Source organism: Mercenaria mercenaria, chromosome 5 (assembly GCF_021730395.1).
Source record: "Mercenaria mercenaria strain notata chromosome 5, MADL_Memer_1, whole genome shotgun sequence".
Classification (NCBI taxonomy): Eukaryota; Metazoa; Mollusca; class Bivalvia; order Venerida; family Veneridae; genus Mercenaria; species Mercenaria mercenaria.
This window is the reverse complement of record NC_069365.1, coordinates 32,357,110-32,378,044: the sequence shown is the minus strand read 5'-3', so window position 1 is coordinate 32,378,044 and position 20,935 is coordinate 32,357,110. Positions and strand designations below refer to the sequence as shown.

The 20,935-nt window shown below is 35.7% G+C and overlaps 2 protein-coding genes across 4 annotated transcripts in view; one reads left to right on the top strand and one right to left on the bottom strand.

Annotated features, from left to right (window-relative positions):
- Positions 1-1,334: 1,334 nt before the first annotated feature.
- LOC123556844 (nudC domain-containing protein 2-like) lies at positions 1,335-13,950 on the bottom strand. 3 transcript variants are annotated; one of them, XR_006687528.2, is made up of 6 exons: positions 13,695-13,949; positions 10,545-10,734; positions 9,388-9,436; positions 7,823-7,974; positions 2,096-2,705; positions 1,335-2,041 (listed from the first exon to the last, which is right to left on the bottom strand). XR_006687528.2 is itself a non-coding variant. In XM_045347880.2 (5 exons), exons 2-5 carry the CDS (start codon positions 10,728-10,730, stop codon positions 2,838-2,840), a joined length of 417 nt encoding a protein of 138 aa, XP_045203815.1. In that variant the 5' UTR covers positions 10,731-10,734; positions 13,695-13,950; the 3' UTR covers positions 1,335-2,837. The 3 variants fall into 3 exon arrangements, 2 of the variants coding, with proteins under 2 accessions (XP_045203815.1, XP_045203814.2); XM_045347880.2 differs by having other exon boundaries at positions 1,335-2,867; positions 13,695-13,950; XM_045347879.2 differs by having other exon boundaries at positions 1,335-2,705.
- A 137-nt stretch (positions 13,951-14,087) lies between these two features.
- The window catches only part of LOC123556843 (leucine--tRNA ligase, cytoplasmic-like), a 50,344-nt gene continuing 43,496 nt past the window's right edge, over positions 14,088-20,935 (top strand). Inside the window, exons 1-4 of the mRNA XM_053543111.1 lie at positions 14,088-14,246; positions 16,665-16,802; positions 18,774-18,861; positions 19,509-19,589. Coding sequence (XP_053399086.1) covers positions 16,675-16,802; positions 18,774-18,861; positions 19,509-19,589 — 297 coding nt within the window. The 5' untranslated portion in view covers positions 14,088-14,246; positions 16,665-16,674. The remainder of the gene's footprint in view (positions 14,247-16,664; positions 16,803-18,773; positions 18,862-19,508; positions 19,590-20,935) is intronic.

Here is a 20,935-nt window from a genome sequence, read left to right as displayed (position 1 = left end):
ACCAAATGTTAATAGTATGTTTCTTTTTAATTAATTGTCACAATATCTCTTAAAACCACTTGTACACTTTACATGAAACTAAGTAATCTAATCATGGCAATGTTCAAAGTCCTCTGCAACAGATCAGGGTATCGGTTAATGTTAAATGCTCGATATCTTGTACATTTGCGCATTAGATTCAGTATTTGCATTGCTATCATTCCGTCTAGTTCAAGGGTTATTTCGAGAAGAAAACTTGTCCATGTTTCAAACCAACCGATATGGTTCAAGTCGAAAGTTGATATCAAAGCTTTGATTTCATGTCTGATTGAGGACTAGTTAAACACGGTCCCAGGAAGCAGGAAAGAAATGCTCCACTGCGAAACCTAATTGTTGCAACAGTTCAAGGTCAAAATTTAATGCTAATATTGCTTGAATGTTTTGTATCTCTTGAACAGCTAAAAGTAAGCCGCTAAAACGTAAAATTTTGAGATGCACCATTTTGGTTTAACACCTTCATTTAAGTCTGTACCGCACTCAACCTTAGGATCATGCTCGTTGAACAATGGGTGATGGGGGAGGGGAAATCATAGTTATTTATTGTTCAGATTTTTTTTAGATCAAAGCTTAGCAAAATGCATTTATCAAACAATTTTCCGAAGCTTGTTCATTGCTGAATGCTGGCTTTCAATAACTGGCCCCTCGCCATTCAAAGCATCGCTTTGGGAGTAGAATTCTTCCATATGTGGAAGCTATCCAGAAGGCTGATGGTTCTTCCTATGTGCCAGCTCGTGCATGAAATAGCCTGCCAGTAATGCTCAGTTGGAAAAGAGCTGATTTATAGACAGCCGAGTCACAAGTGATCCCCAGACGAGGTATATGTTCTCCCTGATGGTGTCTGAAACCATTCGTCCTCCACCTTGAATATGCGAAGAAGTTGGCAGTTACTTGTAAAGAATAGGTTGGTACTGCTACAGAATCCACTTCTAAGGTTAACTACCAGCATTACATGACTGAAATACTTTTCACAAGAAAAATCATTGGACCAGAACATGAAGAAAATATGTGCATTTCCTCTTGACCACAGGCAAGCATCCTATCCTATCCTACCCTATTGCAGGCCAAATCATTCTCTAGTTATCAATAGGTAATCAAAGTGTCTCCTGACAGACTCATCCATATAAGCAAAACAATGTACCCCCTCTTCCTCAAAGGGGCATTTTTTCCATTTCTTTAGCAACAGTTTTACATTTTGAAAATTCTAAAAAATCACAGGTAATATCCAACACACAAAATGTCCTTCCAGGGTAAAACTGAGACTTTGTTCAAATATCAAAGCAAAATAAAATCCTTCATTCTGAATATTACTTTTCATATTTTATTGATACACATTATCTAGGTCAAACAAACAAATAAAGAACCAATAACTAAATCTCTGGATTCCTTCAAAATTCCTAACTCGTAGCGAAAATCTTCCCCAATATTTAAATATTTCAAAAGTCTTTGTCTTCTGTTGACTGCTGATATTGTTGTAGGTCATGTGACGGAGAGCATTATAGACTGGTGATCATTAGAGGCCCTTATCCTTGTTAAACTGCTGGGGGGTGTTACTGACTTTAATGACATCTTTTACTAAACTAGAGTGTGAATATGGCTGAAGATGTATGTTCATTATTCAAAATATGTTCACATATTGCAGAGTCTGATATGCATGTTTGTTCCTTTATTCTTATGTTCAATGCTCTATTTCTTCAATGTAATTTTTTTTACAATCAGTACACTTCACATAATATACAACAGGACTCTCAGATTTGTCTGTAACATGGGCAAGTTGTTCACTAAATGAGTTGTAACATAAACACTGTGGTCCCTCAAAACTCATTGTCAGTTCCCCTGATGTAAGGCAGTCTTTGAATCAGACCCGTTAGTCATTTTAAGGCATTCTGCACATGTTTAACTTCTGCCTCTTTTGTCACTAATGATTCATAAAAAGGGACAAGGATCTGTCTAGGGTGCTCTCCTGTTGTCACATAACCTCCAGCAATAACAGCAGTCACATAACCTCCAGCAATAACAGCAGTCACATGACCTCCAGCAATAACAGCAGTCACATGACCTCCAGCAATAACAGCAGTCACTTTACAATGACCATTGGAGATGTTCAAAATATCTGAATAAAGCAGTACATTTTTTCCTTCAAGTTTGGAATTATGATCTGAAGTAAGACAAACATTTCTTCATACAGTTGATATGTCTGTGTCATTTTCATAGTTTTTATCACAAACTTATAGACACTTGAAATTCAGATGTTCACGATGTTCTAGAATGCCATGATATAACAAATAGTGACAATACTGAATAGGTTTCAAAGCAAGTCTTCCTTCAAGACAATTTTAATTTCTTATATAAGTTAGTCAAATGATTCAATTGATATTTCATGAAAGAACTGTGACACCTTAATTAAACAATAGGTTGACTGTACACATACAGATTCTAGTGATTTTAACAATAGAAATTCACATGTTCAAACATTATGAGAAGTCACTCTTTGTTTTTTAAAACCTCATTTTGCTTTCTACTAAAGGACATCATTTATGTCTAATCCAAAAGAAATGTCATTTCTAACATCTGTCATTGAGGTATCTCCCCTAACTGCCAGGTAACTCTGGTCCTCCACCATGATAAGTTCCCGTAATCTCTGCATTACTGAAGTCCATCCCTGGATTCTGCAAGCAGAAGAAACAGGCTTCCAGTTTCACAACTATGTAACTTGTGTAATATGTCTTACAGTCACTAACATGACATGTCATGTAAACAGACATGGACCAGGATTAGCTGCCAGCAGCTTAGCAATCTGGTCAATCAGCTCCTCCAAATGCAGTTTCTGTCTGAAAATGCAGAAAAATGTCATAATTAAAAAAAAAATACATTTTTCCCGCAATTAATTACTTTGAAAAAAAAACAGTGCAAAGTAATGTTTGTCTATTACATCACCAGAGATCTGCCTGAAACATCCATTTAGAAGCAGAATGGGTCAGGGCAGTAAAAATTGGCATTAAAAACAAGACGGAAGGAGGCTAAAAATACTTAAGCAAAAAACAACAACACATTTTGCTTTATTTTCAGTCAAGAAACTATGCTATCACAGTATGTATCTAACGGAATGGAGAGGAACTATTTCTATCATTCCAATCATTTTCCTATCGAATATATGTCTGTTTATTGTCTTGCAAAGATGTATATTATGAAATAAATTTGTTTAAGCTAATCAAGAAACAGACCTGAAAGTAAAAACAAGCAAATTCCTTGAATTTATATCTCGCCCCGAATAAGCTATTTTGTAAATGAGAGGACTCTATTTTGAAAGATATTTACTTTCCAGATATATGCAAATTATGTACAAAAGGACCATGTAACGATTTGTTGGTTCCTATTTTTTACAAAATCAAGGTGAAAAGGTTTCATGACAATCAATCAATGGGTTACTTTGTTCTGTGTGAATTTATGAATTTTAAAACAATTAAAGGGCAATAACTCTGCAGTTACTGAAGAGCTCCTGATGAAAGATACTCAAGCAAGATGAAAGATACATATGCCACCTTATAGAGATATACATTTGTGTTAAATTCCATGAAGAACCATCAATAGATTACTTTGTGTAACAGTTATTCGGGAATATATGGATTGTAAAACTCAGGTTACAGAACTGACAAAAGTATGCGTGCATCACTGCCCTTAGGTGATTTTAATATATGTGTAGTTTCATGAAGATTCATCCATAGGTTACTTTGATAGTAAAAAATCCCTTTTTTTACCAAATCAACAGGAAAAACACTGCTTTTACTGAATCGAGGGGAATAATACATTTAATTAATTATGTGTGAGCAAAGGACATGTGACAAAAAAAACATAAAAGAAACTGAAAGAGTAAATATTTTTGCAGCATGTTTGGAGTGGGAATGAGGTGGTGAAATCACAAATAAAACCCCATGTGCACAACTCAAATGCTGTACAACATTCAGGACTACTAAGTTTCATGACTCTAGGTTAAATACTTCTTGAAATATGTGTGATACAAACTTGTTTAAACTGATATCTTTGATAATCGTATTAACCCTTACCATGCTGGACACGACTGATTCTGCCTTTGCAACCAGTGTAGACCATGATCAGCCTGCACATCCATGCAGTCTGATCATGGTCTGCACTGTTCGCTATTCAGTCAGTAAATTTTCAGTAAACACTCCTTCAAATGATAAATGGTACTGCCCAAAATGGAAGATGGACCAGTCCATTTTTGAAATTTAGCATGGTAAGGGTCAAACTAAAAGCTTACTTCATACTGGTACCTGTGATACACAAATCAGACCAAGCCCTTACTTCATACTAGTATCTGTGATACACAAAATAAACCAAGACCTTACTTGATAGTTCATACTGGGATCTGTGATACACAAAATAAACTAAGAGCTTACTTCATACTGGGATCTGTGATACACAAAATAAACTAAGATCTTACTTCATACTGGTACCTGTGATACACAAATCAAACTAAGATCTTACTTCATACTGGTACCTGTGATACACAAATCAAACTAAGATCTTACTTCATACTGGTACCTGTGATACACAAATCAGACCAAGACCTTACTTCATACTAGTATCTGTGATACACAAAATAAACCAAGACTTTACTTCATACTGGGATCTGTGATACATAAAATAAACTAAGAACTTACTTCATACTGGAACCTGTGATACACAAATCAAACTTGAACTGTCACAGGAGTGACTCATACCCCCACCATACGGTCTTGTCACAGAAGAATGGCAACCATAAGTAATCTTAAAAATACTTAGAGTAATATAAAAATGTCAAAAAAGCTTAATACTTAAAAAGAAGTTTACTCGTCTTTGGAGTACTTCGTCCTGGGCTTCCAAATATAAGTAATACTAGTATAATTATGTGCCCTGGATGAGGGATGAGGTAAATATAAAAAATCTCTAATATTAGAGATACACTAGAAGTGAATACATACAAGTGTCTTACCGACCCATGTTACCACAGAAAAATGTATTTACTTTTTACATAGGACTGATAATAAAAAACAATACCAAAAATATTGAAAATCTTAAAATAGGATTTCTAAAAATAGACTAATTCCTGGAATTTAAGGGGAAGAAACTCAGTACAAAAGTTAAACAAGAGCACCGCCTTGCGGGTGCTGACGCTCATCTGATTTTTTTTGTGTAATAGAAATATTGTCCTACCCATGATTTTCTAAGTCTAAAAAGGGCCATCATTCTTGCAAAAAGCAGGATAGAGTTATGTTTTTTGATGTACAGTGTCCACTTATGATGGTGAAAAACTGTTGCAAGTTTTAAAGCAATAGCTTTGCTAGTTTATGAGAAAAGTTGACTTAAACATAATACTCAACCAAGAAAATGATTTTCTAAGTCCAAAAGGGGCAATAATTATTGCAAAAAGCAGGATGGAGTTATGTTGCTTGCTGTACAGGGTCAGCTTATGATGGTGAACAAGTGTTGCAAGTTTCAAAGCAATAGCTTTGATAGTTTAAGAGAAAAAGTTGACCTAAACATAAAACTTAACCAAGAAATCTGATATTTTCTAAGTCCAAAAGGGGCCATAAATCTTGCAAAAAGCAGGACGGAGTTATGTTTCTTGCTATACAGGGTCAACTTATGATGGTGAACAAGTGTTGCAAGTTTTAAAGCAATAGCTTTGATAGTATAGGATAAAAGCTGACCTAAACATAAAACTTAACCAAGAAAACTGATTTTCTAAGTCCAAAAGGGGCAATAAATCTTGCAAAAAGCAAGATGGAGTTATGTTTCTTGATAAACAGGGTCTGCTTATGATGGTGAACAAGTATTCCAAGTTTCAAAGCAATAGCTTTGATAGTTTAGGAGAAAAGTTGACCTAAACATAAAACTTAACCAAGAAATCTGATATTTTCTAAGTACAAAAGGGGCCATAAATCTTGCAAAAAGCAAGATGGAGTTATGTTTCTTGCTATACAGGGTCAGCTTATGATGGTGAACAAGTATTCCAAGTTTCAAAGCAATAGCTTTGATAGTTTAGGAGAAAAGCTGACCTAAACATAAAACTTAACCAGGCAACGCCGACGCCGACGCCGACGCCGACGCCGACAACCGCTCAAGTGATGACAATAACTCATCATTTTTTTTCAAAAAATCAGATGAGCTAAAAAAGGTTACTTCCCTTTGGCTCTAAGCCAATCAGAATGAGATATAGTGAAAATACATCAAAATTAACCTTAAATTCTAAGTAAAAGGGGACATAATTCAAGAAAAATTGGTGTCAGAGTTATGCACCTTGTGTCACATGATGTGGGTGATGAGGTGGAACATCTATTTTAAGTTTAAATCAAATCCATTTAGTAGTAACTGAGATACAGTGAATATACATCAAAATTAACCTTAAATTCTAAGTAAAAAGGGGCATAATTCATGAAAAAATGGTGTCAGAGTTATGCACCTTGTGTCACATGATGTGGGTGATGAGGTGGAACATCTATTTTAAGTTTGAATCAAATCCATTTTGTAATAACTGAGATATAGTGAAAATACATCAAAATCAACCTTAAATTTAAAGTAAAAAGGGGACATAATTCATAAAAAATTGATGTCAGAGTTAAGCACCTTATGTCACATGATGTGGGTGATGAGGTGGAACAGGTATTTTAAGTTTGAATCAAATCCATTTAGTAATAACTTAGATATAGCGAAAATACAATAAAATTAACCTTAAATTCTAAGTAAAAGGGGACATAATTCATGAAAACTTGGTGTCAGAGTTATGTACCTTGTGTCACATGATGTGGGTGATAAGGTGGAACACCTATTTTAAGTTTGAATCAAATCCATTTAATAATAACTGAGAAAATAGATTTCGGGACACCACGGGACGGGACGCGACGAGACGTGACAAAACTGACTCCTATATACCCCCCTCCAAACATGTTTGGTGGGGGTATAACTAAGATCTTACCTCATACTGGTACCTGTGATACATAAATCAGACCAAGCGCTTACTTCATACTAGTATCTGTGATACACAAAATAAACCAAGACCTTACTTCATAGTTCATACTGGGATCTGTGATACACAAAATAAACTAAGATCTTACTTCATACTGGTACCTGTGATACACAAATCAAACTAAGATCTAACTTCATACTGGTACCTGTGTATCAAATCAAACCAAGATCTTACTTCATACTAGTATCTGTGATACACTAATCAAACTAAGATCTTACTTCATACTGGTACCTGTGATACACAAATCAAACTAAGATCTTACTTCATACTGGGATCTGTGATACACAAAATAAACTATTATATATTAGTAAGAGCTTACTTCATACTAGTATCTGTGATACATAAAATAAACTAAGAGCTTACTTCATACTGGGATCTGTGATATATAATATAAACTAAGATCTTACTTCATACTAGTATCTGTGATACACAAAATAAACTAAGAGCTTACTTCATACTAGTATCTGTGATACACAAAATAAACTAAGAGCTTTCTTCATACTAGTATCTGTGATACACAAAATAAACTAAGAGCTTTCTTCATACTGGGATCTGTGATACACAAAATAAACTAAGAGCTTACTTCATACTAGTATCTGTGATACACAAAATAAACTAAGAGCTTTCTTCATACTGGGATCTGTGATACACAAAATAAACTAAGAGCTTACTTCATACTAGTATCTGTGATACACAAAATAAACTAAGAGCTTACTTCATACTAGTGTCTGTGATACACAAAATAAACTAAGAGCTTACTTCATACTGGTATCTTTGAAGTGTAAGCTTTTTCTCCATCTCATCGTACGTGCCTGGATCTGTCTCGTACTGGCCTTTCAACAATGATTTCCAACACTGGTCAGCTGTAGTCATTACTTTACATAAACATATTCGCAGAAACTTCTTGTCTTCTATTAACAGATATGAACAATTATTCTGATTAGTGATACGGTAATTCTTATAAATAATGTAACTATTTATAGGAAAACTGAAATAGATAAGATTATAGATTACTGTATACTACAGGTAAGAATTTTCAATCTGTTCTCTATTGCAGACTGCTTTTGGTTTGATTGCCCAGTATTTCACTCGAGGGAGCTGGTTCCAAAGTATTAAATCAAATGAAGATATCTGAAAGGTAAACAGAAGGGTGGTACCAACCAAATCTTGTTTAAAACCCAGTCTGTTTAAACATCTACAAAGGTGGATACTCATGGAAATCCCATGCATTGAAGTTGAAGCATTTTGTGAAACAAGAGTGCAGTGAAGATCCTGTATCACTCATTTAACAGATTTTTTACTTCAGATTATGCAGTTTTCCGAATTCCAAGACCTTAATTAAGGGCCAAGGGATAGGGATCATCCCCCACACCAACCTATCAGTCAGTAACCCCAGCTACTTTTCCTGTAGCAACAAAAGTTTAAAATGTGGGGAACAAGTATGCAGGAATATGAAGCAGTTTAAAGACATTCAAGGCATTGTCTTTCTGTTTTCCACCTAAAGTATTATTGCATGACACATCTGACCAGTCTTTTTCAGTTTAATGTCTAAACTTGCTAAGAATTATACTTCAAGTAAATTATAAAGATCCAACTTAAAAATGTGTATTGTTTGAGAAAATGTCAATGTACAAATATCAAAATGATTGTAAAGGACTGTTAAAGGAAACCAACTGAGGGCTCATTTTTATCAATAGCAAACTGCTAAATTTATATTAATTTTGCCCAGCCTGGATCTCAATGCCCTCTTTTCTTGCAGGTGGAGGACCCTCACACCTCCTTCATCCGAACTTCCACATCCTACTTGAATAACCAATGAAACCCCAACTTAACAAGACATGTTAGCAAAACATGTATGCCCCCATGATGGGTTGTCCCATCCTGTGCTATGACTTCATAAGTCCAATCATGCTATCATGTTATTGAGCGGAAACCTTTGTTAAGGTTCAGGTCCCTGTGACCTTGACCTTTGACCTACTGACCCCAAAAAATATAGCAGTCATCCATTTGGTAAGTCCAATCATGCTACCAAGTCTGAAGGTTCTGAGTCAGGTGGTTCTCCAGTTATTGAACAGAAATGGTTTTCAAGTTTTGCACCCCTGTGGCACTGTACTTTGACCTACTGATCTCAAAATCAATAGGGGTCATCTGCTGGTCATGATCAACCTCCCTATCAATTTTCATGACCCTAGGCCCAAGCGTTCTTGAGATATCATCTGGAAACCGATTGGTAATTGACAGACCGACTGACCGACCGACACCAGCAAAACAACATAGTTACCCCTCCTTTTTCGAAGGGGGGCATAAGTATAACTAAATTTTACCTATAGTCCATACACTGTCATCACTCTTTACTGATGATGCTAGTTCTCCCTGTAAAATAAAAAAAAAATCATCATAAAAAGTAAGAAGTGACAACAGTTTACTTAACTTTATCATAACTGCTTTTGACAGACTTACTTATGTATGTTAATATACAGGTAATTAGCAAAGGAAGTACCACGTTGCACTTCTGTTTGCAAAAGCTTTTCCATTAATGTTCTGTAAATTGATGTAATTTATCATAGAGAGCATAGCATGCTTTCAATGAATTTTCTAGCTTTATCTACAAAGTAGACCAAGTGTGTATGACATGCTTGTACTTGGTATGTGCTAAAATACTCCTATATTTACCCAGCTTTATTAAGTCTTAAAAACTTTAGAGGGTATATTCAGAATTTGGGCTGTACGTAAAATGGCAGCTGGTTCAAGTCTGAGCAAGAATACTTACTTTTGCGGCTGGGTCAATGTGTGCCTTTATTTTTTCAATTTTTCAAATACATCTCATTCTCTAAGACCCTACTCTTATCACATTAATACAAATTGAAAGAAAAAAGATTCGTTTTTTTTGTTTAAATAAAAAAAGAGCAATTTAAATCTTCACAAGGTCTTGAAAAATGTATACTTTGCAGAAGGAGTGAACACTATCAGGTCCCCTCCCCACTAACCATCAAGGTCCTCCAACACTATAGTATTACATGAAGCGGTACTAAAAACTGATCTGGTAAATGTTAAGAGTTATATATATACAACAAGAGCTGTTCTAAAATACATTTGCCCAATGACGGTCTGTTGGAAGTAACTTTAGGTCTGTTGGAAGTTAACTTGACCTAGATATCATCAAGATGAACATTCTGACCAACTTTCATAAAGATCCCATGAAAAATGTGACCTCTAGAGTGGTCACAAGCAAAAGTTTACGGACGCACGGACGGACGACGGACGACGGACACCGCGCGATCACAAAAGCTCACCTTGTCACTTTGTGACAGGTGAGCTAAAAATAGGCAAGCAAATTGGATGAATTGGTATCTCCTGCCAAATGGATTTGTGGTCAGGAATGGCAAAGAAATATATCTGGCAAATGAACAAATGGACCAACAGGAGATACTTCTGCGCTTGGCTGACTAACAAGCAAGTAAATTTTTTGTGGTAATCTTACCTCAATTATAGTTTCTCCTTTCACTAACACTTGTAATCTTTTGGGTGTAATGTTGACTTTGACCTGTCTGCCACTGGTTCCCTCCTCAAGATTCACCTCTATGAATACCTCTTCCATGGTCTGGTACCAGCGGCCCCATGCAGTTGTACATGCTGCCACGCCACTTCTCTCATCAAAGTTTGACATATTCCTGGCAATCATATTTGAAACAACCTGTTCACATTTCACTGGTACATAAGAAAATTTGATAAAATTTGTATTTTGGCGTTAAAAGCTTGTGTCCCTGCCTGTCCATCAATCAATCAGTCTGTCCGTCTTACAATGTCGGATCCTGCAATAACTTTTAAAGTACACGCAATTTTTTTCCTGAAACATGGTACATGGAGAGATGGCAATATGGGAAATATGCATATCCTTTCATTTTGTTGCTTTGGCAACAAATGTGGTTGCTATGGCAATAAAGAGTTAAAATTATGACAAAAATGGATCATGCAATAATTTTAAAAGTGCAATTTTTTCCTGAACTCTGGTATATGGATATAAAACAATAAGGAGAACATGCACATCATGTTGTTTTCTATGTTTGTCCATCCTTTCATCTATCTATCTATCTAAGACTGTCTGTACATAAGTCACACATAGTGGATTCTATTAATACTGAAAAGTAAAGGCAATTTTTATGAAACCTGGAACAAAGACAGACAGCTATGGAGAACATGTACATCATCTTATTTTGTCCACATGTCCACCTGTCTGTCCATCATCCAGTCATAAATGATGGACCATTTGTTAAGTTAGAAAGTTAAAGAAATTTTTACATGAAACCTGATTTACAGATGGTGGGTTAAATCAAGTATTATGCAGGTCCTTCAATTTATTTTCAATATAAAAATGTGATTCTTATGGCAGCAAATATTATAAACGCCCCTACCAGTAGGGGTCTTTTATTGCTTGGCAGAGGACAGAAACAAGAGCTGTCACTATTAGTGACAAATGCCCCCAAAGCGTGCCCAAGAAAGCTACAGTTGTCTGCGCAAAATATGCCAGAATAGTTTATGCATGAACCATTTTGTGACCTTGACCTTGACCTGAGAGACCAGGGTCATAAGCACGACACACCTTAACATTTGTGTCAAATTATTCTAAAATCCCTTGATAAAGGGCAGAGTTATGGACCAGACAAGAAAAAGAAAACAAGAAACAAACCATGCTAACCTTTAACCTCTACGTGTGACCTTGACCTTAGAGCTAGGGGTCTAGATCTTGTGCATGACACATCATCTCATTATGGGGAAAATTTGCCAAGTAATTTTAAAATTCCTTGATGAATGGGAGAGTTATGAACCGGACACCTGTTAACCTTTGACTTCTAAGTGTGACCTTGACCTTGGAGCTAGGGGTCTGGGTCTTGTGCATGGCACATCGTCTCATTATGGTAAACATTTATGCCAAGTTATTTCAAAATCCCTTCATGGATAGCAGAATTATTGACCAGACATGAAACAGACTCTGCTAACCTTTGACCTCTAAGTGTGACCTTGACCTTAGAGCTAGGGGTTTGGGTCTTGCACAGGACACAGTGTCTCTTTATGGTGAAAATTTATGCCAAGTTATTTCAAAATCTCTGTATGGATGGCAGAGTTACAGCCCGGACAAGAATTCGGATGCACGCACGGACGCAAGCACTGACGGACAGTGCGGTTTTAATATGCCCACTTTCAAGGGCATACAAATTGTACAGTGGAAGAGCAGCACATTTATGTCTGACTGATGCTGGACCAGTTGATTAGAATTTAGTCTCATATAAAGCAATTTTTCATGTTTTTGTTGTTTTTTTTAAAATGTAAAGTTTTGCATACCAGTAAATTTTAATATGCAATATCCTGACAATTTTCATGAAATCTGGCATATTCATTCAGAAAAGGTGTAGAGAAAATATTTTGTGAAACTTTAATAAATAAACATTTTAAAATATGTCCAAAATATAAATAATCTGCAAAAGTAACTAAATTATAGGTTTTGTATTGAGAGCTGAATGGTAAAATTATGCAGTATTGTGAATTCACAGAAATCAATGCAGTACATGGGAAAATACGGAAATCTGTGCATGTGCCATGGAGCTGAAGGTGAGCAGTATATTAAACAATGGATTACAACCGGTAGATCGTCATTAACACTGCTGCTGCCATAGAGGTAAGACCTTAAGGCAAAAGAAAAGATAGGAGAAAAATATATATTACTGTGAAATCATTAATATTCGTACCTGGGAATAATTTTTGTGGATTTCGTGGTTGAGCCAATCCACGCAATTTAATGACAACGAACAAGTAAAATTCCCATTCATTTTATGTTCAAAAATTGAAATCCACAAATTCATATCCCCAAGAAATTGCCGTTTTGACCAAAACCACGAAATTTCATGCCCTTGAAATTAAATGATTTTACAGTATTCTTTATGACTAACAATGCTTTAATCATTACAACGATATTATGTTGACATCACGTTGATGTGATATTTAGCGCCATGTACGCATCGAGAAATAGCGCTTTTAAATTTGATCAAATATTTTACTTGAAAACATGTTTAAAACAAATTGTCACATAGTAATAACTCACTCACAGTCTTCATTAATTTACACACACACGTTCAGGTTATTAGCTACATGCAGAATAATTTAACATCATTTGCATCCTAATGGAACTATTCTGCAAGACATATATTACCATTTCCTGTCCTGGTGTTCATAAACAAAGGAGCATGATGACCTATCATTTGGTGCCATACACACGCCATTTAAAACAGTTCTGCAAGGTATTTTATCTAAATTTTACAATAAAAGATACATTAGAATCGAAATAAGTTATAGCAAAATTATGTTTGAACACTATTTATACACTTGGGGGGATATACATTGTACAAAATAATTTACAAAATTATTGCGCCCTGACGTATAACTGCCCAGAGTTTATAAATATATAGTGTTAAAACACGGTTTTGATATAAATTATTTTACAGTAGTCTACTTATTTTAACATGCATGAACTTGTACCAGCTATTGCATACGAGATCAATTTATTATTTAAAAATCACTATTAGTTATGCTTATCTCAGACATAGATCTATATGGAAATTGACATCTTCGCTCTGACCTGAAGAAGCAGATGAATGAATATCTATCCGAATAACAATTGTCCGAATATGGTACACTTCGATGTTTGTTATTCACACTAAAGGCATTTTTGGAGTGTGACAAGACTTCAGTGAGAGCTACAGTTGTTCACAATATATCAAAGTAAATTTGCCTTTCTAAAAAGACAAGATCATCTTCATAAACTGCACGTATTTGGCAAAATTTGCTTGGAGTTCTCCACTGCCGAACAGGGTCTGTTAATTGTCGTAAAATATATTACTATTGATTCTCATAAGGGATAGATTATATCCTTTATGCTCTGTTCTGAAAACTAACTTAAGAACTAAAGAAACACTTTTTTGGTAAATCTAAGGTCCATTTTTAATGGGTTAGATATTTTACGACAATGAATCAATTTGCGTTTCATCCACATGTTGACAAATTTCTGAAACTGTCAACAAATTTTGACAGATTGCATCATTGTCTTCATATAAAGATCAAGTTTGGAGTAGCACATTTTATTTCAAGGGAGATATCCACGACTTCTCAAGCCCAATTGCCATATCTGGAGGTAAGCAGTGAAAATTATGGTGGGGTTGGGGAGAGAGGATCCCTCAACTTGGGGTGAAGTTCATGGAAGTTCTTTGCCTGTTCATCTCTGGGCCAGTTTGTTTCACTTTTGCGGCGTACGCTGCTTCGCCACATGCAACCGGCTAGGCGTTCATTTGGCTTCCCGGCACTGCCCGAGTGTACGCCAATGTGCGCCAGTCTTGCGAGATAGGCAAAGCGGCAAATCATACATTTTCGCGATATAAAATTAGGTAAACATTTGGAAATTTGGGTTAGTACCAGGCCTTTTTTTCATCAATTTGGGAATGCCACCGACACCGTTGGAATTTGGGAAAATGCTCTCGGAAATTATCTTAATTGGGACGATTTGCAAATTACCAGAATCTACATAAATGTGTTTTTGTGTGAAATATTAATGAATTGCATTTCAGTAATTGTTCAACAGTATTATAATTTACCAAAATATACATACATGTTAGCAAAACTATCTTAAAACAGCAAAAACCCTAAAAGGTATAATCATTTGGGAATTCAACTTTGGGAAAAAAACATACTTTTTGGCATTGGGATTACCTCCTTTTACAGGAGGTAGATTCATAGGGAAAGAAAGCCCTGAGTACAAGTAAATAGAGAAACATACTGCAAGAACTTTTTGCTAACTTATTTGGAACAGGCCACAAGAGAAAATCATAATAAATTGGAAATTTATTTTTTTGTATTTGCAGCTCACGTGACCGGCGTACGCCTAAACGTTCATTTAATAATTTGTTAATAAACCGGCGAGAATTTTTTTCTTGCTGCTCACGTGACCGGCGTGCCCCGGGTTGAGTGAAACGAATTGGCCCTCTGTGCATTAAACGTTCTGAAACATGATAACTTGTGTAGGTACACAATGGTTTCCTGCAGCTGGGACTTCAGTCCAGTTTTTTATTAATTGTTTGCACAGCTAGGTGCTCATTGAATTTCCCCACCTATTTCCCCTATCATCAAGGAAGTGTCTAGCCGTCCGGTAACCAGACGCCTAGCCTGCGCTAGATTTCCGAATGAATAAGTATTGATACCTGTTATTTACTAAAGATATTGATACTTATCTGCAAACAAAATTTTGTGTGAATACATACTAAAGATTTACTTTTAATCTTCTTTAATAAATCATTGCATTATTCAGACGATAAAACGAAAGTTTGCCAAAATCAATAATGCCGAGATTGCCATGACATCACTCATTAAAATCTGTTCATCTGGTGGTGAGTAAAACAATGTTTTTATGGGATCAGAATTTTTTAATTTTAATAACTTTTTCACTGGATTTTCAAAATTAAAACAGTTTTGAAATACTTACAATTTTCATATTTCAGTATTCATATATTTTTTTTAAATGAATAACTTTTTTTAAATGACATTTAATTTCAATAGCGGCAATGTGTCATGATGTTCAACATTGTTTTATTTAGGTTTCCATTCATCAGAAAAATATTAATAAGTTTGTGTTTTAAGAATTAAAGGTTATGCTGATAGAAAAATGTCACTTTTTACAAAATAATATGGACGTTCGGCGATCAATGTTTCATCATTTCTTAAAAAAAGAATATCAACGGATTTGTATACAAACACGATTTCATTTGTTTTATCGTCTGAAAAATGATTTAATCAGTAATCTATTTGAGACGATGAAAAATATGCTTTGGTATGACTCTTGTATTCACACAATATTTTGTTTACAGATAAGTATTGATATCGTAAGTAAACAACAGTTAAAACTATATAAAATTGTTACTTATTCATTAAGAAATCAATTACCGGATGGCTAGAACGCAGGCTAGGTATCCAGTTACCGGACTGCTAGACAGTTCCTATCATCAAAGGAAGTGTCTAGTCGTCCGGTAACCGGATGCCTAGTTTGCGTTCTAGCCGTCCGATTATAGCTGTGTCAAAGGATTCCAAATAGTAGGATATTATTCTGTAATGGGTCCAACAAGAGACTTGTAGCACATTTCCATATCTTTCGAAGACAGCTAAATGTCTCTTCAAAGGAAGGCCTAGCTGTTATTAGCTTTGTGACAAGTAGTATCTGTTTGTACATGCTCATTGCTCATTTTACTTGAACATTCATAATTTGTGATTTTAGTTTGACTTTGCACTTACTTTATATACTAAAACTAGTACATGTAGTATACATCAAAATGATATTTAAAAAAAGCCATGTCAGATCTTTAATATTTTAATACTTGGTAGAGTGCAGGCTGTAGAGCGTTAGGCTCATTCTACATGTTATATAGTATTACATCGTACATGTAATATGAAATTAGGTGCTGCCTATAGTGTGGAAAGCTCATATATATTCATATGCAAATCAAATTACATTTTAGATTTTCAGCCATGTGAATATATCTAATTTTTACTTAAAATGTATTTTTAGGCCCGACAAGATGGCCCAACGTAAAGGTACAGCTAAGCTAACAGAGCTGTTGTCTATAGAACAACAGATGCAAAAGAAATGGGAGGATGAGAGAGTGTTTGAACTTGATGCTGCTAAACCAGGCTCAGAGGAGGCTAAGTATGTTCTGAAGTAATGTGTTATTTGCTGCTCTAATTACTTGATTTTCTCTCAGGAAATGCCGTGTATATATTGCAGTACACATGGAATTTAGCATTGAAGGTTAACTCTTTTTAAAGCTGCTCTGTTTTTTGCAAGCAACGTTTTGGCATTTTTTAGCTTGACTATACGAAGTATGGAGAGCTATCCTACTCGACCTGGCGTCGGCGTCCTTCTGCGTCCGCACTTTGGTTAAAGTTTTGATGCACTTTCTCTTTATCTTTGTTACTACTTGATGGATTTACTTCAAACTTAAAATAGTTGTTCCTCATCATCACCTACATCATATGGCACAAGGGTCATAACTCTGGCACCAATATTTCTTGAATTATCCCCCCTTTTTACTTAGAATTCCAGGTTAAAGGTTTGGTACACTTTCACTTTATCTCAGTTATTACTGAATGGATTTGATTCAAACTTGAAATAGTTGTTCAACATCATCACCCACATCACATGGCACAAGGGTCATAACTCTTGCACCAATATTTCATGAATTATCCCCCCTTTTTACTTAGAATTTCAGGTTAAAGTTTGGGTGCACTTTCCCTTTATCTCAATTATTAATCCCCCGCCACAAATGGTGGGGGGTTATAGGAATGGTCTCCGTCCAACCTTCTGTCTGTCTGTAACACTTCCTTGTCCGCAGCATATCTCCTAAACCCCTTGAAGGATTTTCATGAAACTTGGGTCAAATGATCACCTCATCAAGATGATGTGCAGAACCCATGAGTCAGCCTTGTCGACTCAAGGTCAAGGTCAAGGTTTGAGCCTTCCATTTTGTGTCCGCTCTATATCTCCTAAACCCCTTGAAGGAATTTTATAAAACTTGGGTCAAATGATCACCTCAGCAAGACGATCTGCAGAACCCAGGAGTCAGTCATGCCAGCTCAAGGTCGAGGTCACAACTTAGGGTGCAAGGTTTGAGCCTTCCATTTTGTGTCCACTCTATATCTCCTAAACCCCTTGAAGGATTTTCATCAAACTTGGGTCAAATGATCACCTCATCAAGGCGATATGCAGAACATTATTACTGAATGGATTTGATTCAAACTTAAAATAGTTGTTTAACATCATCACTCATATCATATGACACAAGGGCCATAACTCTTGCACCATTATTTCATGAATTATCCCCCTTTTTACTTACAATTTCAGGTTAAAGTTTTGATGCACTTTCACTCTAACTCATTTATTACTGAATGGATTTGATTCAAACTAAAATAGTTGTTCCACCTTATCACCCACATCATATGACACAAGGTCCATAACTCTGGCACCAAATTTTCATGAATTATGCCCCTTTAACTTAGAGTTAAAGGTTAATTTTGATGCACTTTCACTATATCTCATGTTATTACAAAATGGATTTGATTCAACATCACACAAGGTGCATCACTGTTGCACCAATATTTCATCAATTATGCCCCTTTTTGCTAAGAATTATACTTAATATTTAATGTTTTGATACACTTGATCCTTATCTCTCTTATTACTTAATACTTTTGACACAGACTCAAGCTATTGTCCAATATTTCATCCATGTTTGAGTCATTATTACTCATTAAACACCCAAGTGACAGCTCCAGCTTCATCAAATATGTCCAGTTTCACTATCCAGCATCGAAATAGTCATGCACGCTGTCTCTTGTGACAGTTCTTGTTTATTTTTGCTATGTGTAGAGGGTTCATAAATGAACAATATTAAGGTCATTCCGATAAGTCTTTGCTAACTTACTAAACAGTTTTATAGTACACTTTCCAGTACCATTTTCTGTGAGCATTGTTACTTGCCAGTTGCCTTTTATAGGGAAGTTGTCACTTACGTAGGCAAGGACGTATCTATGCATTTTTAAACGCAGAACAGAAATTGACTTGAATAGAAATTTTGTCATTAGATTATTTACATACTTTTGTCATCTTATGTTTTCTTAGGAAAGAAAAGTATGTCGTAACATTTCCATACCCCTACATGAATGGACGTCTTCATCTTGGACATACTTTCTCTCTGTCAAAATGTGAGGTCAGTCTATTTAGATGTTATAGGTTTAAATTTTATTTCCATTTAAATAATTTAATGCTGGGAATTTATGGTAATTATTTCATTTATGTAAATGTACAATACAACACTCCTACGAGGTAATGGGGTCAAGGTCTGTTACAGATGTTTCGGTATGTAAGTGGTTTGTATAGAAGACAAAGGGAAATAAATCAGAAGAGGCTTATAAACTTTTTGATCTTTCTGTGCTGTAGAGTGTTCTTTCTTATGCTTTACAATCTAATTTTAAAAGCAGTACATTTTTCATTCACAATAACAAATAATAATCAATATATAGCAAATACAGTAATACATGTAAATTACAAAGTAGGCAAAAGACATGAATTTTACAAGAGCAAAATATTATCTATATAATTTACATCAGTTGTTTTAGTCCCAAAATAAATTGGCAAAATAGATGAATTTGGCTAAATATCTTACTACCGTGATCCTGGATTTTTCCAATGTCCGGTAATCTGGCATATTTATAATTATGTAAATATAAAGAGTAACATAATACTGTTCATTACAACAGACTCTTATAGAGATCTTATCTATCATTTCTGAGTCATTTGTATTCCATTTAATATCTGGAATATATTTAAATTCCAGTGTTTTCCCTGTATTTGTAGATCTCTGTAGGGTACCAGAGACTGAGAGGCAAGAGATGTTTGTTTCCATTTGGATTTCATTGTACTGGAATGCCCATCAAAGTAAGTATTATATCATAAATAATAGCGGTCATGTGTTATACATATTGTTTCACATTAGCAGTCATATAGCTTCCTGTATTGAACTTTTCAGAGAATTGGTCTAAGAATACTTCAAATAATATCAGAAGCCAGTATTATACCTTTAATGCAGGTGCCACATTCTTCTTTAAAGAAATCTCAAGTCATAGAATAAGCAATCTGAGTGAGTAAATGTTAATGGGGTTTTTTTTTAGAATTTTTAGCTTGACTATTCGAAGAATAGTCTAGCTATTCTACTCACCCTGGTGTTGGCGTCGACGTCACACCTTGGTTAAATTTTTGCATGCAAGTACTTACAGCTATCATTTAAAGGCATATAGCTTTGAAACTTATTAGTCCCCTACTGGTTGAAAACCAGTTTCGGGGACTATAGGAATGTGCTTTTCCGTCATTCTGTCATTCCGTCCGTCCGCAATTTCGTGTCCGGTCCATAACTCTTTCATCCATGAAGGGATTTTAATATTACTTGACACAAATGTTCCCCATGATGAGACAACGTGTCATGCACAAAACCCAGACCCTAGCTCAAAGGTCAAGGTCACAATTGGAGGTCAAAGGTCAACAGGGCTTTTTTCCTGTCCGGTCCATAACTCTCCCATCCATGAAGGGATTTTAATATCACTTGGCACAGTTGTACCTCATAATAAGACGATGTGTCATGCACAACTTTCAGACCCCTAGCTCAAAGGTCAAGGTCACACTTAGCAGTCAGATGTTAGCATGGCATGAACAGGGTCTGTTTCGTGTCCGGTCCATAACTCTGTCATTCATTAAGGGATTTCAATATCACTTGGCACAGATGTTCCCCATGATGAGACAACATGTCATGAGCAAATCCTGGATCCCTTGCCCAAAGATCAAGGTCACAATTGAGGATCAAAGGTCAATAGGGCTTTTTTCCTGCCCGGTCCATAACTCTGCCATCCATGAAGCGATTTTGATATTACTTGGCACAAATGTTCCCCATAATAAGACAATGTGTCATGTGCAAAACCCGGACCCCTAGCTCAAAGGTCAAGGTCACAATTGGAGGCCAAAGGTCAACAGGGTTTTTTTCCTGTCTGGTCCAGAACTCTGTCATCCATCAAGGGATTACAATATTACTTGGCATAAATATTCCCCATGATGAGACGACATGTCATGCTCAGACCCAGAACCCTAGCTTAAAGGTCAAGGTCACACTTTGAGATCAAAGGTCAATTGGATTTTTTTCCTGTCCGGTCTTTAACTTTGTCATGCAAAACAGGATTTTAATATTAGTGGGCACAAACATTCCCTTGGATGAGACAACAGGTTGTGCGCAAAGC

Coding starts and splice junctions, on each gene's coding strand:
- LOC123556844 (XM_045347879.2), bottom strand. CDS start 10,730: ATGTCAAACTTTGATGAGAGAAGTGGCGTGGCAGCATGTACAACTGCA. Junction 7,975..9,387: donor TGACAGTGTATGGACTATAG/GTAAAATTTAGT, acceptor ATCTGTTAATAG/AAGACAAGAAGTTTCTGCGA. Junction 2,706..7,822: donor TTCAAAGATACCAGTATGAA/GTAAGCTCTTAG, acceptor TTCTGCTTGCAG/AATCCAGGGATGGACTTCAG.